The sequence below is a fragment of the Carica papaya genome, chromosome 1 (genome assembly GCF_054855325.1).
Source record: "Carica papaya isolate Zhongbai chromosome 1, ASM5485532v1, whole genome shotgun sequence".
Taxonomy (NCBI): domain Eukaryota; kingdom Viridiplantae; phylum Streptophyta; class Magnoliopsida; order Brassicales; family Caricaceae; genus Carica; species Carica papaya.
In genome coordinates, this window is record NC_142309.1 from 27,251,356 (window position 1) to 27,275,935 (window position 24,580).

At 31.8% G+C, this 24,580-nt stretch overlaps 4 protein-coding genes across 6 annotated transcripts; all 4 read right to left on the reverse strand.

Annotated features, from left to right (window-relative positions):
* Nucleotides 1–2,876: 2,876 nt before the first annotated feature.
* LOC110824719 (Thioredoxin superfamily protein) lies at nt 2,877–6,418 on the reverse strand. 3 transcript variants are annotated; one of them, XM_022055253.2, is made up of 5 exons: nt 6,231–6,417; nt 5,829–5,871; nt 3,425–3,957; nt 3,144–3,291; nt 2,877–3,071 (listed from the first exon to the last, which is right to left on the reverse strand). In XM_022055253.2, the coding sequence occupies exons 3-5, from the start codon at nt 3,887–3,889 to the stop codon at nt 2,980–2,982; spliced, it is 705 nt and encodes a 234-aa protein (XP_021910945.1). In that variant the 5' UTR covers nt 3,890–3,957; nt 5,829–5,871; nt 6,231–6,417; the 3' UTR covers nt 2,877–2,979. The 3 variants fall into 3 exon arrangements, with proteins under 3 accessions (XP_021910945.1, XP_088063191.1, XP_088063195.1); XM_088207065.1 differs by lacking the exon at nt 5,829–5,871 and having other exon boundaries at nt 6,231–6,418; XM_088207069.1 differs by lacking the exons at nt 5,829–5,871; nt 6,231–6,417 and having other exon boundaries at nt 3,425–3,685; nt 3,796–3,935.
* Nucleotides 6,419–7,920: 1,502 nt separating this feature from the next.
* On the reverse strand, nt 7,921–8,944 carry LOC110824748 (uncharacterized). Its single transcript, XM_022055267.2, has one exon. It carries the CDS (start codon nt 8,812–8,814, stop codon nt 8,143–8,145), a length of 672 nt encoding a protein of 223 aa, XP_021910959.2. The 5' UTR covers nt 8,815–8,944; the 3' UTR covers nt 7,921–8,142.
* A 6,586-nt stretch (nt 8,945–15,530) lies between these two features.
* LOC110824737 (MIZU-KUSSEI-like protein (Protein of unknown function, DUF617)) lies at nt 15,531–16,730 on the reverse strand. Its single transcript, XM_022055260.2, has one exon. The coding sequence runs from the start codon at nt 16,385–16,387 to the stop codon at nt 15,695–15,697; it is 693 nt and encodes a 230-aa protein (XP_021910952.1). The 5' UTR covers nt 16,388–16,730; the 3' UTR covers nt 15,531–15,694.
* A 4,911-nt stretch (nt 16,731–21,641) lies between these two features.
* AR781 (DUF1645-domain containing protein) lies at nt 21,642–22,973 on the reverse strand. The gene has a single exon (XM_022055298.2). The coding sequence runs from the start codon at nt 22,948–22,950 to the stop codon at nt 21,874–21,876; it is 1,077 nt and encodes a 358-aa protein (XP_021910990.2). The 5' UTR covers nt 22,951–22,973; the 3' UTR covers nt 21,642–21,873.
* Nucleotides 22,974–24,580: the final 1,607 nt, after the last annotated feature.

Consider the following 24,580-nt stretch of genomic DNA (forward strand, 5'->3'; position numbering starts at 1 on the left):
AAGAAACCCAGTTGCTTTCTTTCTTCCTTCTTCATCTCAGTACTTAACCTTCCCAATTCTGCTCCAAATAGATTTGATTTTCAGTTATTTCCTTTAACAATTCACCTCTCTCTGCTGCTGTCTAAAATTTTACTCATCTCCTCTTCCCTAAATCTCAAAGTGAGAAACCCAGTTGCTTTCTTTCTTCCTTCTTCATCTCAATACTTAACCCTTTCCAATTCTGTTCCAGAAAGAATTGATTTTCAGCATTTCCTTGAACAATTCACCTCTCTCTGCTTCTGAATCTGACCTTCCCCAAACCCATTCCTCGCCCCTTTATTCTTTAAAAGTGGTGAAGATGTCAATGCCACCACCATTGACAGTAACCCAGCAATCTTACAACGCTCCTCACTCTCCCCAGGCCTCCATCGGTCCAGTCATCGGAGTTCTGGTTGTGATCATGATCTTAGGCATGGTAGCTGTCATGGTCGGACGGCTCTGCGCAGGAAGGCTCATCATGGGCTATGATATTGAGAGATGGGCGGAGGCAAAATGTTCATCCTGCATTGATGGAACTATCAACTCCTCTCCGCAATCAGTCTCACTCCAACAGCTTAAGCAAGGAGATAATCTATCTTCTTCACCTGCATCTGCGCACTGACACCCACTGCTTACCTTCTAACAAAGTACGAATATCAGTCTTCTCCGCTGTCTGCCCATGTAGAAAGCAGTATCTTTGAAAGCATTTCCAATCGGGTAGTTGTTTCAAACTTCAAATTTAAATTTGGTATTTAATTAGTTTAATTGTTTATCGTCATTTAGCAATTTGAGAAACGAAGATATGAACGGATGAAATTTAACTTACCAACATGATAAGCCCAACCTAGCTGTGCTTTCTGCTGCTTCGTACTCTCATCTCATCTAATATTTTCCTTATCGCTATTGCTTACGATGTGATACGTTATGCCATTCAAGTTCTCTTTTTTTTTTTTTTTTTTTTCTCTCTGAAATAGCGATAAAATAATAAATATTAAATTCTATATGCACGCATAGGTACACGTATCTATGTATTTATATGTGCACATGCAGCAGCGCTGACACCCTTGAAACTCAGATTAGTAGAGAAACTTTGGCGCTTTTGAAAAAATTGCAAATTGAAAATCACGCTTTAGCTATATTGAATATTGAAAGTATCTTCAAGCCAAGATCAAAGTTTTTTTTTTTTTTTCTAATTACCCACCAATGCATATTCTGGATCATCAATATTGAATGGCATAGCAGGATATATATCTATTCAGCTGAATAAATATAATTACAACCTTCTCCAGCCATGGAATACTATTAATAAACTTCTTTCAAATGCGACAACTAAAAAAGAATTTGTTCACAGAACTATCTGATTTGTCTGAGAATGAAGGAGGAATATTTCCATTTACGAATATGGTAGAATAAAACAGAAATTTTGTTGGAAAACACTATCTATACATACTATGTTCAGAGGAAATATTCAAGATAATAATGTATTTTTTTCTTCTATGATATGAAGATCAATACACTCTAAATTTTCTATTCCTTTAAAAGTTAAAAATATTGCATGGCATCATTATTATGTAAATTCCATTAAATAACATTAATGAATTTGATTTTGTGTATGGATAATTGATCATTGTTAAAATACTGCATGGAATACTGAAACATGAAGGGTCCTCAACATTTTCAAGAATGCATTATTTTTTTCCCACTTTTGTCAAAAAAAAAAAGAAAGAAAAAACCCAACGGCTACCTATTTTCTTTACTATGGAATAATGAAAAAAAAAATTATTTAACCTAGCTCTGATACCTGCAGAACAAAATTTAATGCGGACAACATAAAAGATGTTTATGTAAGATTCTTACTCTAAGCCACATTTTGATGTTTAAAAAACAAATATTAAAATTTCATGCTATAGATTTGATCATTTTGATTTTCATAATGATACAAGATTAATGGTCAATTATTTAGGGATTTAAGGAGATCAAACAGTCTCACCAGGACATGCCTCTTTGTTTATTTAATCCTCATGCAATAAAAAAGTAAAATGATTATTTGGAAATTTGAGAAAATCACGGTTGTTTGTGTAATCTTATTTTGAACACTCCCAACTCAATCAGAGAATCATTAAGTTTTAACCTAACCTTGACTAATGTAAAAGTAATAAAATATTTTTTGTTTGGTTTAATTTACTCCTAATTTTTTAAAATAAAAATATCACGGGTACAACAATGATGACATAAATTATTGTCAATAATACATTGAAACGTACTAAGCCCATAACCTCCATAGAAAGATGGAAGTATTAACCAGTCAATCAAGAAATAAATGATGAGTTTGTTCACCCCAATTTGAAGAGACGAGTGAAGAGAAAGAAAAACACTTCAAAAATTTTCTGTGAGAAATTTCTTAATTAATTCTAAGTCACCAGTCTCTAAATAAGATGTATTATTTTCTTAGAAGAGAACAAGAAGTGTTACTGACCTTCCTTTTCCTCCATTTCTCTCAATCCAGACATAATGAAACTCTTGTTATTATTTTTCCAACTAATTTAAACTTATGAAATGCTTTTTTCTCTTCAAACGAAATTGAAATTGTCCTGGTAACACATTTTCTCTATGTTTGATCCTGCATTCTGACAAAATCCATACGGAACTCACTTATCAGTTGATTCAAAATATTAAATCACATCAATCTCGCTACTTATTTTAGCTTCTTGTGGGAATTTCATTATTCAAATTTAAACATTAAGAATTTAAATAAACGCAAGCTTCAAGCTTTTTATTTTTGTCTATGTATGTGTGTACGCACACATATATATATTTACTGCATTCACCAAAATTGACGTTAGTTATACCCCTTATAATTAGACCATTCCCCACCTGCAACTTTCATTAACTTGGTTACGTGTTCAAACAAGGCCCGCATGGACCACAAACAATTTACATTAAATTTTGCAGGTACTCACCTCATAAAGATGCACATGCTCTTCTCTTCCACGCTGGATCACTGACGTGCACTAAGAGTTCAACAAATAAACAACTGATTCCACAGCCTACTACTGCAAATGAGTCAGTGTTAATGCAGTGGACTCCAGAGGATGGAATCAAGAAAATATCAACTGCTTATTTACTCTCGGTGGGACGCTTCAGCTTGAGAACATGAGAAAGCCCTGCGACTACATGTAGCCGACTGCTTGGAACACCTGTTTTTGCCAATGCCTTCCCTTTTTTGTCCAACAATACAAAGCAAGGTACGTAAGTGATGTCATAATGGAGAAGCTGCATTGTCAATAATGTAACGAATTTAGCCATATCATCATGTCAAACTTGATCCAGAATGAAAAAAGAATGTCAACACAAGGGTGCTAAAATGGTAAAAACATCATACAATTAGAAAATTAAGCATTGATACCTCAGGCAGCCATTTCTCATTCTCTGCATCTGCCATGACAACGTTGAGCCAGCCCAAATTCCTACCCTCCACCTCCATTACAAAGTTAACCAATGAATTGCACAGCCTACACTTTGGTGAGTAGAACTCTATCACTGTAGCCTCTTTCCCGCTTGCAAGTGCTGCTGCAAATGCTCTCTGCTCTGCCTCCCCTTGCTCATCAGGAGTCAACATCTTTTTGTTCAACTTAAAATTATAATTTGGACTGCTTCCAGCAGTCAGCTGGAAGGAATTGAAGTTAGTGATCCACAAATGTGAGGATCCAGCAAATGAGTTAAAGGAATTCATAGCAATGGATCCCAGATTTTTTAAAGTCTTGAAAAGCCACGGACCCTCATATGTACAAGCATTTGGAGTTCTAGGATGTTGATCAACATTCCATGGCCATTTTAGGCAAAGAAAAGGTTGTTTCGGATCAGAAGCCATATTCTTGCTTAACGAATATCCAATCTGTAGAAGCCCTTGGTACAGATTAAGCCATGTGAAGCGAGTCCCTACAATGTAAACGAAGAGTACCATAGAGATGTGAAAGACAAACATTTTTTTAGTAAAACAGAACACAGAATAACTTATATTAAAAAAAAAAAAAAAAACCCTCCCAAAAAAAAAAGAACACTGCAGAAATCATGACCAGATAAATTGATGTTATCCTCAATATTTTGTTCCATCAGAACAATATTTAAAACTAGTGTTCACGCTCAAGTATTCTAAAGACTTTTACTCGAGGTCTTACTTTTTCATAAAGTAAAGACATTATAAGCAGGAAGGAAAATTCTACCTTCACCTCTATCCAAAAATGTGGTAAGTTCATATTTGAGGTCTTTAACTCTTGCTTATATTATGCATAAACTTTTCATTATACTAAAAAGCTATGTACTAACCTTATGTTGCTAGAAACATAGGCTGTTGAATGGTACTAGATTTATAAAAAAATAACTCATATCTGATCAAACATATTATGGTACAACTCAGCTTAAAAAAGTATTAAACGTGAATGAAGAAATTAAGATCACTTTATGTTCAGATAAGACTTATAATCAAGAAGACAAACACGGAATCAGATTTATGTGCACTAAGAATATTTCAATTTCAAAAAATAAATTCCAACAGTTGAGCATACAAATATATTGAAATATATCTAGCGAGGAAGATCGATCTTATATGAGAAAATGAGGAAATGTTTCTCCAAAAGTAAAATCAGAGGGCCAGTAAAACCTGAATACAGGCCAACTATAATCATTTATAATCCCGTTGTAAATTACTAGACCACAAAATCTAGCTTTCCTCTAGAATCTTCATATAAATCACCCACCTATACAAAAGCTAATGACATCAAAATTGTGTAATATATTCTCTAAAAAATGCCAGAGAAGAATACAGATTGAGGTAACATACTGACAAACCTTCTTCTCTCAATATTTTCCAGTATATACATTAATGGCCAAGATATGTTTGCTTGGACCAAAGCCCATAAATTGTATTTATGGTTAAAAAGAAGAAAAAAAAAACTAACTAACTTTCAGAAAAGCAAGACAGGTGGCCTTAAGAATCTAAACAAATGCATGCAAGAACCATGAAAGGATACATGCACGAGGGTTTGTTTCATCCCATGAAGAGTTATTTATATGCTAGAAGAACAATTAGAGCAAGAGATCAGACTGAATGGAAGGAAGGAAGGAAGTAGCAAAAGCTTTCTGTCTTCTCCATTTTAAAAGCTTCCTGGCATTTATTTATAGTGGAATAACAGGCAGTTTTCAACTTAAGTGCATATGGAACAGTCCTAGTCTCCTTCAAAATGATGCCAATATCAGAATCAATATTCTTGTTTGATTTTAAACATATGGTTAAATTGATGGACCATGGATAACCTACTGATCATAGTCTTGATGAAATGATTCAGTGACAGATTTTCAGCACAAAATAACAATGATCACTTAATTCCAAGCAAATTGCAGAAGGAATGGATGTTTCACATGAATCTGACGTGAAAAGAAGTTTATCACTATGTTACAATTCTATTTACTACAAATTACTTAAGGAAAACATAGACATATATTAAGAACACTTGAAGTAGGTGAATATTGCAAAATCATGGCCTCAAACCCAACGAGTTACCAAAAAAAAAAAAAAGCGGAGGACAAAAAAAGCAAGCAACATTTGTTAAATTTCTAATATTTCCTCAGTTTATTGTTCGAGTAAATACATATCAATTTAATCCACAATGTCGAAATACCGCAAAAAGAAAACATTTATGCAACACAAAATCAGATCCAAAATAAAAAATTTCCAGAGCTCAGGTTATAATGCTGATAGAACGCTTCCTTGCTACAGTGAGAAGAAAAACAGAAAAAATAAAGACCCGGACCTTCTATCCTTAACGATCGGATCTCCCTCTCTAATGCGTATACCTACAAATCAAAGAGAAAAAGACATAAATATAAAGAAAAGAGTAACCACTGTGACGCTAAACAGATGGAAAATGAGAAATAAATAAACTGGAAATGCTAAAAACGGATTTAGGGTTTCATTATACATTCGAGAAAAAAGAAGAAAGAAGAGCGACAGAAAGATGTTAGAAAGCATACGGACATCTGTGTACTTCATATAGAGGCATTTAAAGAAGAAGAAGAAGAAGAAGCAACAAGACCACTGTATATTGTGAAGATTACTGAGAGCGGCAAGTTGAAGCAAGCGAGAAATACGAAAAGGAATTTGCGAAGAATTCATCGATCATAAAATAGGAGAACAGAAAAGAAAAGAGCTTAACCTTGAATAGGCAGATTAGCCGGGAAGAAAACTGATTTCCTTTGCTTCGATAAAACAGCCGGGGATTTCAAAAGGAAGCTGATTGTGCTGAGGCAGGAAAACTGGAAAACGAAGCCGGGGGGGTAGAGTCCTGTTTGTTTTTGTTATTTTATTATTTTCCAAATTAGAGCTACCGTTTGTGTTATAAAATTTTGGTAATACTTATTTAATTTTAAAAATTATATATATATATATATATTGAAGGTTGAATTATTGTAGTCGTATACAGCTAGTAGAGAATATTAGTGAACAAAAAGTACGATAAAATGTAAATTGGTAATTGGTATTAGGAGCCAGCTGGTGTGATCCTTAAAATCTTTTTTTGCTTTTTCTAATTTGACAAAACCTAACCTAATTTTCCACATGTATAAAATGGTACGACGAGCCCATTGAATTCCCTTTGAAAATACCTTTTCAAACACACTTTTGTGTCCTCGTATCGTTGCCTTGCATTAATTTTATTTATAAAATTTAAATAAAAAGTATATCTATCTACAAGGGAAATAAATGCAAGAAGGTAGAGGTGTTTATCCTCTATTGTCAATAGTCTTATATTTTAAAAAATAAATAAATAAATTATATAATAATTACATCGTAAATTTTATTTTGAATATTACGTATTATATAACTTACTAAATTTAGTTACGATTTCGTTATAAATAAACATAAATATTTTTTTATTTATTTAGGTAAGTTATATTGATAGATTTTGATGTGGTATGAGATAAAATTTTATAAAAAATGATATTTGTAACGTTTTAAAAAAAGTTTTACGCAAATAATATTCAACTTTTAATTTAAGTAGTTATACGAAATTATTGTAAATTTAAAAAAAAAAAAAAGTTAAATATTTATTTTTAAAAAAAAGAAATTATAAAAACTCTTTTAATTTCTTTACTTTTTCTCAATAGCCAATAATAAAAAGTTTATTGTTTCACTTGAAGTTAAATGAATTAAGCATTATAAAGTGAGTAGAATCTCAAACTCGGGTAATTTTAAACACATCACATCAACTTTTTGTATTTGATTTCCAACAATTAGCTACTTTTTTCCTTCCGTCAAAATATATCTAAACCAGCAATTTCCATACGGGTGAAGAAAGCTAATCTAGGATATTAATTGGAATATCCCCCCGATATATTGATGGAGGATGAGGATATTATTAGTTCACCTTTTAATAAAGGACTATATTCATGTGTGTGTATGTATACATATATATATCTATGTAACTTTAGAAAAAGGATAGAAATGGAAAATAGAATATGGTATTGTAAAAGAAGAAAAAAATACATACATGTGTTTGAGTGGTAAGCAAAATATATGTTGTATAAAAGTGCCATAATGTATTTGAGGCGCCATTTAAGGTAATTAAATGATAAATTAAACCATAATGACTTGTGGTTTTTTCTTTTCATTTCATCAACTAAAGTAATTAATTATTAACGAATAATTCATTGAAGTTAACCAATGAAACTTTAGATTTTTACTTGTTTTGAAGGATGAGTTTTTGATAAGATAATGTTTTAATTAATATTAAGACTAGTTTTTTTTTTTTTTTCTTTTCCCGGGTTGTTTAATTATTATTGTAAACTATACTACTATATAACAACTGTAAATATATATATATATATATATCTATCTAATTTGATAAGTGACAGAGAAAGAAACTAAATTTGTTTTTGGGTATGTCAGAATGTCTGGAGCTCAACCAGTACTCATAACCTTACAATTTAGCTTCCTCGAAAAGTGAATCCCCAAAAGGGAAAACCACCGTATTAACACCAAATAAATTTCGGAAACTAATTAATGTTTTTAGAACATAACACGCTGAAGAAAAGGGCGTGTTTAATTTTAATTTTAATAATAATAAATGGTCAATGCGATTTTGAAGAATCAGTCAACGAGGATGTCACATAATCCCTCACCTCCCTAGCAATCACATCCCTCATCGCATCCCAAAACCCAGCCGGAAAGTTCTCCCTCCTCCTCTCCTCCTCTTCCTCCACCACCAACCCCCCGCCGCATCCCCTCCTACCCGGCGGCGCCAGAGTCAACGCTGTCAGCTCTTCCTCCTCCATCGATCCCCCCGTCATTACTTGCTGCCGTTGCTGAGGTAATAACTCTCTTGCTCTTCTCTTCAACGTAGAGTTCCAGTGGTTCTTGACAGCATTATCGGTACGACCGGGGAGTAGGCGGGCAATGGTGGCCCATCGATTGCCGTAGCGGGCGTGGGCGGCGAGGATGGTTTCGTCTTCGGCTGGAGAGAAGGGGCGGTGTTGAACATTGGGACTGAGCTGGTTGCACCACCTGAGCCTGCAAGACTTTCCGGAACGACCCTTGATGTATCGGCTAATGAGAGACCAATTCCTGGGACCGTACCGGTCGACGAGTCGTGTAAGAATCCGATCCTCTTCGGCGCTCCAAGGACCCTTGATCCTGTCGGAGTTGGTTGGGTCTCTGGGCGACTTGGAGGAGAAGGAAGAGTCCGAAGAAGAAGAGTCTGAAGATGATGTAGAAGGAAAGCAGGTGTAGTTAATTGGTTCCATAGTTTACAGCGGTAGTACTGCGAGTAGTGAATGAATGGAAATAGTAGAAGATATGATAGGGGTTTTATATGTAGAGAAAGAGAAACGAGGGTACTTCCTGGAAACAGGCCTTTCGTATAGTTGGTAGGGGGTCTATGGATAGATGTACTGCACCTCCTCCCCTAATTCTTTTTAATTTTAAACAATTTCTCCATTCTGGATCTCTAATATTCTATTTCCTTTTCATTTTCTTTTGTAATGAGATATATATATATATATATTATTATTATAGTAGTTGTTTATTAATAATGCATCTGGAAGAAGGTTTCATTTTTGGTAAAACAAAAAGGAGAGACAAGGGGGTTCTCGGCAGCCAACCATTTAGTGTGTTAATTGCCAGGAGACATCCTGCGCACATAAATGGTTCTTGGGTACAACTTATTCTTTCATGCTAGAAATCAATGTGCAGCATTGAAATCAATACTACCTATATATATATATATATATATACACACACACACATACGTAATGGTTATTCAACTTTGTACCATAATTTGGGGGGAAGAACTGGCATGATATACGTATAAATTTAGATTAAAAAAAATATCAGAATGTGAAAATTTTATTCAAAAGAGTAAAATAAAATTTTAATAAAAATTTATTTGGTAGTTAATCATTAATAAAGAAAGTACAAGAAGACTTTAAATCTATTGATTAGAGAGAGTAAATTAGAATATGAATTTTATTAATTAGAAAAAACAAATTTAGCTCGTAGCAAATTAAGTATATATTATATATAGATTAAGGTATATATTTAAAATATTTAACTTTGAAAATAGATATAAAGATTGAATTTCTAACGAATTTTTTTATTTATTTCTTAAAAATGTCACTCAATAATAACATAATAGAATATTTTACACGAAATCCAACTTAATCATTGTATTACTATCAAATTAACAAATTTTATATTTTCAATAAAATTTAAATTCATAACATTAAATTATAATATAAGAATTTTAATTATTAGATTATCGTATAATTTGTAACTTTAATAAAAATAATTCGGATTTTAACTTGTTGTCATTATTACAACTATCAAAATTTAGTTATCTCATAATATTTATTTCGTTCATAAATATAATAGATTTGCTGATATTAAATTTAATTTAATTACCTTAATTTACCACCGTATTATTAAGATAAATTCATGATTGTATTTAATTAATAAGTTACTAATATTAACGCATGATATACTCATAAATTAGCAAACTCTATATTCTCTATGAAATTCGAATGCATGACTTTCAAATATAATATAAGAATATTGAAAATTAAACTGTTGTATTATTTTTAACTCTAACAAAATTTTATTTCAATACATAGTTACATATGCAAGTCTTGTTATAAACAAGAGTTCAAACTTTAATTTTTATCTTAAATTAATACTAAAATAATTATAAAAATAAAATTTGTTGGTTACTCTTAACAAAATTTTGTAGTTATAACAATAAAATTTGAAGTTATAATGAAGAAAATAATTTTAAAAAGAGAATACGATCAATTTAACATGGCGCAAAATTTACATATATTATCTTATGCTAAAAAAAAAATCTGACCCTTTAGTTTAATTGAATAAAAATATACATAGGGATAAAAATAGAATTAGCATATAAAATAAAATAAAATCATTCTCGTACCCATGCAATGGTGTTTAAAACATGACAGGAAAGGCCGTGCTGTGGATCACATTAAATGCGAATAACAAAAATGTTTTAAAACGGAAAGTGGGGCCAACCCCTTTTTGACTAACCCGGATTTACAGCTGTAAGTCCAAATCCGTAGCCTCAGTCCATCCAATCAACGGCCAGTAATTCACTTAAAAAAACTAGTTCGAAGATGACTTCAACGTCTTCCATGTAGGACGGGCCCACTCCCAGGCTGTAAGAATCTCACGTGATTCGTAGTTGAATCCCCTTGACTTTGTAACACCACCAGCCGCTCCACTCGTCTTTTAGGAGCGTGTGTCTCACCATTATACTGCTGCTTGTCCCCTCAATTGGTTAATTAATTAATTACAAGACCTTCACTGTTTTTGGGACAACAAATCAATTCATTTTTCAAGAAAAATATTCCATCAATGATGGCATGTCTAAAAATTATATTTTAAGATTGTTAATTTATTTACGATAATCCACCGTCTGGAGAGCACGCGCTTTGTATAAGCCGGTTGCCGTGGATAAATAAGAACGGACGGTTATCATCAATGCATCCTAGCCGTCCACGTGTCAGTATTTATGTAATTTGGAGGCTTATGGTGGACCCGTGATGTAACTTTAGCAAGAAGCAGTTAGGCAGTTGACACCACACAGCTGGCATCAAAACCCCGTTCACATAAAATAAAAAAAATAAATAAATAAATAAAACCATCACCGACTGGAAAGGAAGAAAGAAGTCTTAAGTGGGTGTGGTAAGCGAGGACCGATAATAATTGTCTACTGACGGTTACATTGTCAAAGTGTGGGGACCGTGTTCAGTTCGCAGATTTTAATTGGCGATCAAATGGACTATTAGCCGTTTGATTCAGGTAGAGGGACCCGCACTGCTCCCTTCCTACCCGTTTGCCGGTCGGTTTGGCTGTATCAGGAAAAGGGGGAGTTGTTTAAGCTAAAACCGTGTGGGAACAGGGTTAGTTTGTCGTTTGTCTACTGGTTGGGTTGGTTAAGATTTTTTGTTCCTTCTCCTTCTGCCTCTCATAAATTATTCATTTCCATTTTTTGACCTTATCTTTCATAAAAGATTTTTGGTTTTTAGTTTTTGGGACTACCTTGAAATGTATTTAGTATGTGGGTAGAAGGTGTTTGTGATAGGCTAATAAAGATATATATATTTACCCACTAAGAAGTCTATAAAATTATTATGAAGTATATGAAATAATTATATTTCGTAATGACCTAAGTCTATCTTTTTCAAAATTTTCACTTTGACTGATTAGTTGACCAGCAAATAAATTCAAAATAATTAAAAAGTTCATATAAAAGGAAAATCCACTTTAACATTTTAATAAATATGCGTGCTTTCTTTTGGGGTATTTATTATTTTAAATAAAATAATATTTGTTATAAATACGACTTTTTTTTTATTTACATATCTTATTTATTTTCTTTTAATTCATTTTCTCACTTATTTTTTCCAGTCACAAATTCATATCATCTTCATATTTTGAACAAAATTATATTAACTAATTAGTGATCTTATTTAAAACATGTGAACAAATATGGTAACAATCAACTTAAGTACGAAATATATATTTAAATTTTTTTTACGAAAAATAAAATTTATTATCTTAGTTCATCATTTTTTTTTTTAATAGAACCCAAATAAATTTATGATTTTCCCAAATTTTGGCCTTTTAAACTTTGTTAAGCGGACCATCAACTTGAAATCAAACCTCTTAATCATGTATTTATGCCATCTCCCAAAAAAGAGTGTTATTGAAAACGTGAAATAAATTGTCTTGTACTAGATACTAACTTTGTAACATCTTATATTTCTTTTTCTTTTTTGGAAAAAAGTTAAGGCTTGAATAAATAATAACAAAAAGACATTATTATTATTATTTTTTATATAAAAAATTTAGATTGATTTATATATAAATGTACTTATCTGGACGTGCTTCAAACAATATTAATATAATGTAATAAATTATTTTGTACTAAAAATAAAAATTATATTAATTGAGTTATTTGAAAATGAAATGCAACAATAAAATATTTGATAAAGTAAATTTAATATGTAGTGTGACTGTACCAAACTTGACTTATGAAAGCAAGCAAGGATTGACATATGAGAATGAATACAAATAAATATGAACATGTGAGATTGAGAGTACATGTTGATCGATGAAAGTGAGTGTCGACAAAACCATATATTTCGATCTGTTCAATGAACAAACAATAATTTTTATATTTTATTCCAATGATAACACTCTAACATTTAAATCAATAAAAATAATAAATTAAAAAAAATTATTTTATTTTTTTTTATAGATAGTTAAGAGTATATAAACTAGTTTTATTAATTTCTTTAGTCCATAATGTGCTATTTCAAGAGGATGCTATTATGACATGATTATGATAAGGGCATAAAACAAGAGTTAGGACATGATAACAAACTTTATCTTTAATGTTTAAAGTCGTAATAATAAAGTATGATTATTCTTATAGTTGTAAGGTTCTGACGTAATTATTAGATATATTCACTTAACTGTCAAGTATTCTAACTTAATTCTCAAATATTTTTAAATTTAGTTACCAATTGTTCTTAACTTAGTCGCATATGTTTTCCACTTACTTATTTTTCATGTGTATTGACTTAGTTGCCAAGTGTCTTATCCCCTACTAACTGTCATGCCATCTACATTATACTCTACCGCATGTTAATGCTACATATATTTTCATTTTTAGATATATCAATACTATTTTCAGAATCATAAGATTATACAATTTAATTTGATTTAATATTAAAAATGATTGAATACATTAGGAGAATTAGTAATGTGTCAAAAAAAATCGGTACGAGAAGCTATAGATACACTTCTTTATAATGAAATATGTGGACAACCAATAAGCCATGATCATAATAAGGTTTATAAGTCATTTTCAGATGTAACTGAAAGAAAAGAGAAAAAATTTCGTGAGACTTTGCCTGACAAATGGGTTGATTATTCGGGGTGTTCTGTCATTATTATTGATTTTTCACTTTCATTACATCGTTGTGATTTATTTTGTGAAATAACAATAGAATTTTTTCAAATATTTATAATTTGTAATCTAATTAGACAACATCTTATTTTTTGGTAAATTCATAATTTTTTTTATCAAGAATTGTATATGAATCATGCTAATCGAATTAATCGTGCATTTCCCTTTATTTTTGTTGAAGTTGGGTTTAGAGCATATATAGTTGGAATTAGGAAATGAAAAATAAAATAAAATAAAATAAAATATTATTTTTTAAAAAAGTTCTATATAAAAACTGAAAAAGATTAATATATTTTTTTAATTAAAAGACTTTCTATTTTTTCCTCAACTTCTCAGACTTATTATTATTTTTTTTCTAAGAGAAGAACTTTATATGTATATTTACATGCTTTATTTGTATTGATTTAAAAATTATATCGAAAATGTTACCATTCTTTTATCTTCTACACTTTTTATAAAAAATAAAAAAATAAAACTCAATTCACAAGGAGAAAATAGTTTAAAAGGACCAACAAGGAAAGGGCAATGGATATGATTGACTCGATGGACACGAACAGACACCAAAACTATGCACTAAAAATTAGATTAATTGCATAGAAAATCTCTCAATCCCACGTGATTACGAACCATTAAAACAAATATATTTGTGAAAATTTTCAAGATAACTTTAGAATTATATATCAAATATGTAAGTTTTACTCGTATTTTCAACGATCAAATTAATTGAATCAAATAAGATTAGACCAAATTCTAAATGAATATATGTATATTTACATGCTTTATTTGTATTGATTTAAAAATTATATCGGAAATGTTACCATTATTTTCTCTCCTACACTTTTTATTAAAAAAAAAATTAAGACTCAATTCACAAGGAGAAAATGGTTTAGAAGAACCATCGAGGAAAGGGCAATGGATATAATTGTCTCCATAGATACGAACAGACACCAAAACTATGCACTAAAAATTAAATTAATTGCATAGAAAATCTCTCCATCTCACGTGATTGCGAACCATTAAAACAAATATATTTGTGAAATTTTTCAAGATGACTTTAAAATTATATATCAAATACGTAAGTTTTACTCGTATTTTCAAGGATCAAATTAATCGAATCAAATAAGATTAGACCAAATTCTAAATAAATAAAAGGAAGTCCAAGAGTGTTAGCATTTTATTTATGGGCTTTTTGAATGAGGCCGCAGACCCACTAAACCTCTCTGCCACCTGTCTTTTAATTAATTTCAACAGAAAAATAAAGACTCCTTTAATAATTAAAACTGATCACCCATACCCTCATTTAATATAATAATTGAAATAAATTTTTATATTTTACTTAAAAATTATATTTAAAATATAAAACTCACTACTTTATAAGTATATTATTAATATATGGATAAGTAAGATAATTAAGTTGAGTTTAATTCTAATAAACTATGAAGTATTTAAAAAAAAAAAAAACATTTTATACCAACTATATTTAGCTATTTGAAGTCATAATCCGATCTTACTTATTTTATTTTTTTTTTTTAATTCGCATTTAAAACATTAGTAATCGGGTTAAACCCACAAATTATACGACCTTAGTTACATTGAGAATTTTATGTTCTCGACTAAACTAAAATAAAGTGTATGGGTTTTAATTGCATAAATATACGAATGTTGGGCTCTTATATGAACAATTAATTATAAAATTTACAAATAAGTTCTACAACATCTCTAGATTTTTCTTCCAAATAAACCCTTAAAAGCATTACTTAATTTTTACATATCAAACTAAAGTAACCTTAGATTTGGCTTACATACAATTCTCCAAGAACAAATGGCATGAATCCTTTTCCAAGTATGAGTAAGTGGCTTAACCCTTTCTCACTATAATTTATTATGCAACTCTTAAAGTAATTAATTTGCACAAAACCTTGGAACTAGGCTTATATATTTATATATATATATATATATAGCAAAGAAGATGACTGTCTCTTTTTAAAATTTTAATTTTAATAATTTACAAGCAAAAACCTTGAGAAATTAACACAATCTATGAGAAAAAGAAAAAACAAAAAGCATGAGGAAAAAATATGTTTTAGTACTACTCTACAATATAGTATTGAAGGCTGAGTGTTGCAGAAAGTAATTAGCTAATGAGTCCTAACAAAGAAAATACTCAATTCTGGTCCCTGTGCACCATCTGGGTTTATCATGTATAAAGCTTCAGAGTCTTTAGACCCAATCACCCTCTCAAATCTTGCTCTCATGTAAGTCAACTCTCCATCTGCCGTTTCTTTCTGGTCATTTGGGCCTGGAAGCACTCCTGCTCCCATTGAAACTCCCCTCAAGACCTGCATAACATGAAGCTCATCATCCGACATTTGCTTTCTCCGGATCGAGTACCCAACTTTTCTTCCATTGCAATAAACTGCCCATACGAACTCCTCCAGCAGTTTCTTCCTATGCGTCTTTGTTTCGCTCTCCAGCGCAATCCTGACAATGTCCGACGCCATTTCCTTCTGAAGTGCAGTGGTGAGCATCGGCAGCTCTATCACGAACATAGGCACGCAATGAGGATCTTCTTGAATTGCTAGACAAACTCGGCCTTTGCGGTAGCCGAAAATTGTACCGGTTGTGGCATTGTCTTTGAGCATAGGCTTTCTGGGTCTGCCTAACAAAGCAACCATCTTGCACCCTGAGGTTAACATGGGGAATAGCTTGAACATCTTGAGTAACCCACCGGAGGACTTGGACGCCCGCTTCTCTCCTGGACCATGGCGGAGGAGAGACAGAATTGCCGGGTTGTCCATTTGGAAAAATGGACTGGAATGGACAGACGGCATTTTGGGTACTCCGGTTTTCTTCCTTGGTAAAGGTTTAAGTTGAAGAAGCAAAAGGGTTATTGAAATTTGATTGAAGGAATCAAAAGATCAAATTCAGAGTGTAAAAAAATGATGAAGAAACAAGGGCAGATTGGCGTTTTAAAGGGTGTAAGAGGAGATAGATATAGAAGTTGTAGGAGGTTAAAAATGGAAAAAGGGAAGGTGGTTGTGTTGTCCTTGGAATCTTTTGAAGTGGGGAATTGAAGAAAGAGAGAGAGAGAGAGAGAGAGAGTGTGAACAAGTTGGTTAAGAGAAAACAGAGAATGAGATTGATAAAGACCATGTTTAGTGATGAGATAAGGGAGAAGGGTCACACCACAAGTTGTGGGGGAAGGAGGAGGGAAGGGGGAGAAAAAAATAGCTCAAAAAGATTAAAAAAAAAAAAAGAGAGAAAAAAAAAGTTAAGTGGTAATGTTTGGTTTAGCATGTGCAACTCTGATCATCACATACCGCATCAACATCATTTGCTTTATACTTTTCCAAAAAACCCATCACAACTCCTCACTAATTATTGAAGGTGCACTTCATCTCTCCCTCAAAACATCTCCTGTTCATCCATCCATGCATCCTCTTTTTTTTTCCTTTTGCTTTTGCTTCTCAAACTCTCTCTCTTTGCGCCTCCATAGTTCAGAGTAATTGTCATGTGTTCTAAAATCATTAAGAGATTTTGTTAACTAATCTATGTTGTTGAGGTACCTAGATAGATTCATCTAACTTTCTTTCTTTTAAATCTGTGAGCCCATTTTGCTTTGTTGGAGTGAAGGCAACAGACAAGTGCATGTATTTCTATATTTCTTTGTTGTTTGTTGATTTATCAATCTTGAGTTTGGTTTATAATTGGGGGGGGGGGGGGGGGGGGGGTTCCTTGTCTTTTCATGTTTTCAACTGTGAGTCCCTCCAGTTACTGATTTCTGGTCTAAATACTCTCAAGCAGTCACTTTTCATGCCAGTTTAATTACAAGGATGTGCAAACAAAACAGGTCAATTTTTTCCATGTTGACAAGACTAATTTAAAAGGGAAAAAGCATTGTCGGCATTCTCACACAACACTCTTTCAATTCTACTCTCACCCATTTTCTTAAAACCAGTTTCTATGTAATTTGAAACACAATTCATTACAAAAAATTAGTACCCACATCAAAAGTCTACCTTCAACTCTCAAATCTGGTAAGACTAACCATGTTCATGATTTTTATATTATAAAAAAAAAAGAACCCAATGCTAATCAGCCTTTTAAGTTACCATGGGTGAAAATGTATTTTGCTTTACCATTTTAGAGGAGGGTGAATGAGTATTTCACTTACAATAATTGAGTAAAGTAAAGTGTACTTGTAAAGAAAACACAACTGCAATAAATGATTGATGATAACACAAATAGCTGTCCCAGAAATACAAGTGATTGGACGTGATTTGGAACTTTGAAAATCATCCTAACCATTCTACTTTTCACCTGCAGGCCCCCCCCTCTCCCTTCCTCCTGACCAAACATGTTGAATCACCAAGCCCATCTCAATAAATATATAATTAATTATATGTCAATTCTTCACCCTCTTCTCAACTCTTCCATTTAGGCTGTTTGGCGGCCTATGGTTTTTAGCTACATAATTATTTTTTAAGAGTAAATTTGCTTTTCAATCACTAATGGGAATTTGATACTTTTAAGCTTTGAAAATACGAAGATAGAAACTTTTCCATATAATTTATTGCATTCTTTTGGATTGCTTTTTTAGCCTTTAGCATAAGCTGAGTTTGACATTATAATAATTAAAATTAAATCAAGGGGTTAAGTATGGTCTAAATGATTATTTAAGCTTAAACTGGTTTTTTGCTTCCTTCTAACCATTGTCCGTATATTATTATTGGGATTGCGGCCTCATAGTTGTTGATTTATCTACAATTACAAATGGGATTTAGGGGGGAAAAAAAAGGGAAGAAAAAGAGATTAAGTATCATTAAGCCATGATTAATTAAATATAAAAAAATCACAGAAAAAGCTCAACCATGTTTCTTAGATGCTGACCCTACATTTGATGAGTTAAGTTCAAATGATCAAGTATAAAATACTCTTATTCCTTCTTAAATATAAAAGATGGATATGCTAATATAATCTTACATCAGGCTGACTGTCCAGATTAAAATAATCCAATTAAGTACGATAATTAAACTTTAATTAAAACCCTGCTAAACAAATTTAAAAGAACATTGAAAAGTGGGTCAGCTTGTATATATAATATACACATGCTAAAATAATGATTTGGTTGATATATTATTAACTTTTATTCAAAATTTAGTGTATACTTGAATCTGTTACTGTAACTTTGATAATTTTCTCACGCTATAAAAAATGTGCTCTGCACAAACACCTGCATGTTCGTGAAATTAATTAATCACGTAATTTACTATTGTAACTATTTTCACCACTGATTATATATAGACCTGGTGGCCGAAGCAAATCCCAAGAACTTGCTTCTCCACGGTTTCTAGGACTTGGAGGAGAAAATAGAGTTTGAGAATCTGGCAATCGTTGGTATAGGTGTTTTGAGGGCTGCCGCTAACGACGAAGCCGTCGTAATTATGGAGTTCATTCATGTCGGATAACTCTCCTTCTACCATTCTGAGCATTTTCCACTTTTCTCCTTCCCAAATGCTCCCCGAAGATGTTCAAATAACCCCCACATACTTTCTTCACGTAATCTGAATCCAGAAGCCTGAATCGTCTCTAATATATTGATTCTCGTCGATGAAAATAGCGCAGGCCGTCGTGATACACTGCTTTCCAGAGAAGGGTCTCGTGGATTAATCTGAAGACGAGAAAATTACAGGAGAAGGAGCATTTCCAGAGGATGTAGGAGATGAGTTTGAGCTTGATGTATGCCATGGGGGAGGTGAGAGAAGTAAGAGAAAGAAGAACGGTCGGGAAACTTGTTTTGGGGATTTGGAAAATTAAAAGTGTATTAAATTTAATTGATTTTTTTTTTTTAAATTTGTGAATTAGTTTAAGCTAATTTACATATAAAATTTTTAAATATCACACTTCAGATATTAGACTAAATAATTTTTTTTTTTTAAATATAATGATTAAATTAATTAAAAATTAAAAAAGAGATTAATTTATACAAAACTTAATAATACAAGTATCATATCATCATTTTAGTGTGTGTATATATATATATTTCAACCAAAAAGCGTGCTAATGAATTTGATATTCCAGCATGGCTACTAATAAAACAATAGTGAAAGAATTGGTTTCACATTTAGATGTTTATCTCGTAGACATTGAAGGTGTCTTCTTCTTCTAACTCATGTGCATTGATTTTTATAATTATGAATTCTCTTTCTTTCTTTTTTTTCTTTCACAAAAATTTGTGTATCTACTTTTTTTTTTAAAAAAAAAAACAATAATTATAATATGTATTTAGATCACTTTTGATACATAAATAGTATTATAAATTGGGTCCAACAAGATCAAAGTAAGATTTTTATTATATTATACATTTTGAATGATTAAATAAATAAATTAATAGTTTAATATTAAAATTATACTACTATTGTTTTAAAATTCGTATCCACAAATTATAATTATGGTAATAGTGTGGTAATAGTAACAATAACAATTGTAAAAACATCAATATAGATACTTACTACTATAGTAATAGTGGTTGTGACCATTGTAATAATAGTAACAATAGTTACAACAACTCTTACAATCGTTATATTTATAATTCCAACAACAGTGACAAAAAAAATAATAACAAAAATAAAAATATTAATATTTTAAACGATATTAAGAATATAAAAAATGATAGTGACGATGAAAGTGGTAGAATAAAAGTGAATGTAGCAGTGATATGATAATAATGATAATAATAATAAGAAATTTGTAACAACTGTGCAACAAGAACGATCAATAATAGCAAATGTGGAGGAAGTAACTGTATTAACAACAATACTAATAGGCGTATCAGTGTAACTGGGTCAGTTAAAGTAGTAAGGCGATAGTAATAACAATTTTAAAAGTACGTGACAATGATAAAAAAATTGACAACGAAAATAATAAAAATAATACGATGACAGAGGTAAAAAGGTAAAAAAGTGATGATGACATGTAATCATTTATAATATTTTGTCATGAATAGATATATAGAAAAAATATACATAATCATTTTAGTACTTTTTTGAAGTAACATGCATGTAGACATTAGGGGTGATGGAATGAATAATACTACTTACGGCAGGTAGTGTTCTACCTCACCAAAATGAATGACTGAAAACAAAATTTACCAAAAACCAAAATACTAAACTGAATTGAAATGGTATAATTGTGATTTTTACCAACATTATATATATATATATATATTTTTGGTTGAAAATGAAGATAAAATAATAAAACAAAAATTAGTTCAGTATAATTATTTTAATTTGTAAAAACTATAAATATTAACTATTAATTCTAAATACGTATTATTTTTTAGTATGTAACTTATTAGTGTGTGTTTTATCACTGAAATTTTATTTTATTTTTATAAAAAGAAAGTATGTAAATTTATTTCATTTTCATTTAGACCCATTTAAAAAGCATAGACAGAGCCCATTACAAGTTTTTAAAATCCATTTTCATGGAAAGACTTCTTCACCCTAACCCAGCCCATATTTTCCTCCTGAATTTGTTGCGGGTATAACCCAAATAAAGTATTAGAGAAAATCCCATTTTCAACTTAAAATTATGATATAATTCTTTATAACTAATTATTTTAAAACCAATTATTTAAGACTAGAATACCAGTAGGAGACTAATTAATAATGGCCATTAAGCGACCCCTAAATTGTCTATACCGATGAACCACATCCGCTTATGGAATGAAGTTGACACTCATTTTTAATAGCCGACAATTCCTATTTTACTGACAAACCTTGTTAATATAATTAAAAACATAAAACAAAATACATTTTTCAGGTTTAATTCGATGGAAGTAGCATTTCGTGTGCCTATATATATATATATATTTATATATGTTCGCTCCACACGTGGTTGCATGTGTTGTTTTTTTTTTCAGACTTTAAAATATTTTTGGTTAACCATCAGGTATTTTGAAGGTTGAAAAGTCTTACGTTGCATTTAAGTTCAACAAAAATTCTTACTTTTAACTTTTACAAATGCTAATAATTAATTATGAAAACATGATTAATTAAACAAATGAGCGAGGGAGAAGAGACAAGTTTATAAATCCCTTGATTGATGTAAGTTGACAAAAGACAGCACGGACGGCTATAATTACTTGTTTGTATATCCAGCTATATATATATATAGTTAATAAACATACACAAGACAATAATCGTGTACGTTGAATTACAAAAATTAATCGAATTGCCTTCAATTTCTTACATTTGAAAAAAAGAAAAAAAAAAAAAGAAAACACAGATGATTTATCAGGCAGGATTCAGGAACGTCAACGTGTAAATGATCCAAACCTAAGCGCATGAAGAGAGGGACTGAAAGCAAAGCGCCCCAGAATACCCTGTTTGTATGGCAAGAATGTTTTCTTCTTCAAATCCTCCGATGCTGCTTTGTTCGCTGTGTAATGCAACTCATGAGCTGAAACTCGGCCTCTTCTTTTTGACCCGGAGGCGGATGCAGAGTTCTCCGTCGACCGGAAGCTGGTATTCTTGGCATCTTCAGGTCTCCTCAGGAAACTCGATGAATACTTCCTCAATGGATCTTTACCTGCTGCTCTTCCCTCAGATGCACTCCGAAACAGCAAGAAATCTTTAAATCTCCATTTTCTTGAAGAAGAAGAAGCCTTTGAGGAGGAAGTTGATGAAAGCGAATTGGAGGGTACGGATTGTTTGGTGGGTTGTTGTTGAATCTGCTTATAATCTTCTTCTTCCTCCCATGGATATGCAGAGACTCGAAAAGGAGAGAGTGATCTTGTATGTCTACGGCTTGAACTAGTTGTCAAACCTTGACTACCTCTATCTCTCCCTCTTTCTCGCGTTGCTCTGTTTCGAGTACTATTTTCGACGGCAGCAGCAAATGGGTCGATGTCTTTCTTCTTTCTCGGTGAAAAAGCTTCGCGAATCATCTTCCTACCCTGAGAGAGAGGGGATCTTGGAGAAGTTATTGGTGATGGAATAAGAGGGGTGGGCATGTCGATTTGGAGCCGCGGCGGGGGTTTCAAGGGTCGGATTTTGCCTCCATCAAAAAGCTCCTCCGCCGAGAGAGACGCCTTCTGTAGCTCCCCGCTAATATCAAAAGCGAAATCATCTTCTTTGGGTGATTTCGGAGTGCCTGGTTTGTCCTCCCAATCAAAAGGTACAGAAACATATGAGTTCTTGTCTGTCTCGTCGATCATGGAGAAGTTGTCGAAGTGGCGATAGAACTCGGACAGGCGGGTCGGACTGGTTGGGGCGCTGAAAAAGCAGTCGCCATAGCCTCTGGGAGTTGGGGGAGCAGTCAAGTATGAAGGCGATCTGGGTGTGTTGAAATCCAACTCCATTTTCTCCTGCGCTAAAACCATCACCTCCATTTTGGTTGGTAAGGAAAAGCGAAAAGGAGAAGGAATATATATAAGGAGAGAAAATTAGAAAGAGAGAGGAAGGAGGGAGAGAAAGCGAGGGTGAGGTAGAGATTGTTGACCAGTAAGTCGTGGCTTGGTAGCCGCCATTTAATACCTTCACATAAATAATAAGCTATTGGGAGTCATATGTGGGGTATTCCTGTCATGGTCACCCACTCGGGTGTAGAATTTGACATGAAAATTAATTCATGTCATCATCAAAGTTTAATTTAATAAAATTTGTTTTTATGTGTGGCTTACTCCCCAAATATTACTTTTTAATAATGTCGAAATTTTGCACGTGAATATAAAGGCTAAACCCTTTTTTGTTCCTGAACCCGGAAAGTAACAAATGGAGGCATGACAAATTGGAAAATATTTAAAACGAAAAATATAAAGCACATGATGAAAAAACATAAAGGAGAAAGTTCTTTCATTAGGTAACTTGCGTCTTTTATATAATTTTAATTTTCGTAATTAAATTCTTTAAATATATACAAAATTTTTAAAATATCAAAGTATGAATATTTGACTATTAAAATGCTAAAATCACAATTCAAAATACACACAACACACCGTGCATTCTCTCTATCCATGTGTTTTCACTCTCATGTTTAATTAGACATATGTATAAGCATATATATATATAATATGCAGCTCTGCAGGTGGCAACTTTTGCATGGAGTTTTATTTTTCACGAAAAGAGAAGCAAATAAACTAATTGCAACAAAGATAAAAGAAAATAGGCAATGGAGAGGACGGATTTAACCCAAAACCTATACAATACGAACAAAACACTATTTCTATTAATTTACCTTAGTATCTATCTTGGGGTAGGTCTGGTTTTTTGTGTTGATAATATCATGAGTATAATAAATTGGGTGTGTGTCTGTATAATTTAAAACATACTCATCAAAGGACTTGGTTTGAAAGATTTGAGTAACTTTTGAAAAGCAAATCCCTCTCGTGATATCAATTTCATTAAATATCAACATCTATCAAAAACTTAGTGGGAAATGAAATTTCATGCTTCATTTGTTCAAAGAGTAAGGTAAATTCATATTAAAGTCTTTATAATGCTAGCTCTTTTAATGGTTGTGTACGTGCGTGCGTGTGTATATATATATATATATATATATATATATATATATAGTATTTATTGGAAGAGTTGAAAGTTTTCAGCAAAGATTTGTTTGTCTTATTATTATTATGAATATAATATTTGGTTCCTTTCTTCTTACACAAGAACCTTCAAAATTGATAACTTCCATTTATTATATTCACAATTTGTTCTCCCTTTCTGATAATAACTATTAAATTACATATTTAATTGATTGTGTTAACTTTTATTATACACACACACACACACGTAAGGGTGATTTTGAGTGAATACTAATTTAAAGGCGAGTACTAAATTAGTAGTCAATTTGGTTATGGGTTTAGTATAAGGTAAGACGTGCGAGAAAATCATACTGGGACTAATTCATGACTTCTAGATGATTAAGACTTTTGGTAAAGCACAACCATAACCTTTTTAATTTCTTGTATCATCAATCAGACTGTTGGGCAGCTAATCTAACGTCAAAAATTTAATGCTGTT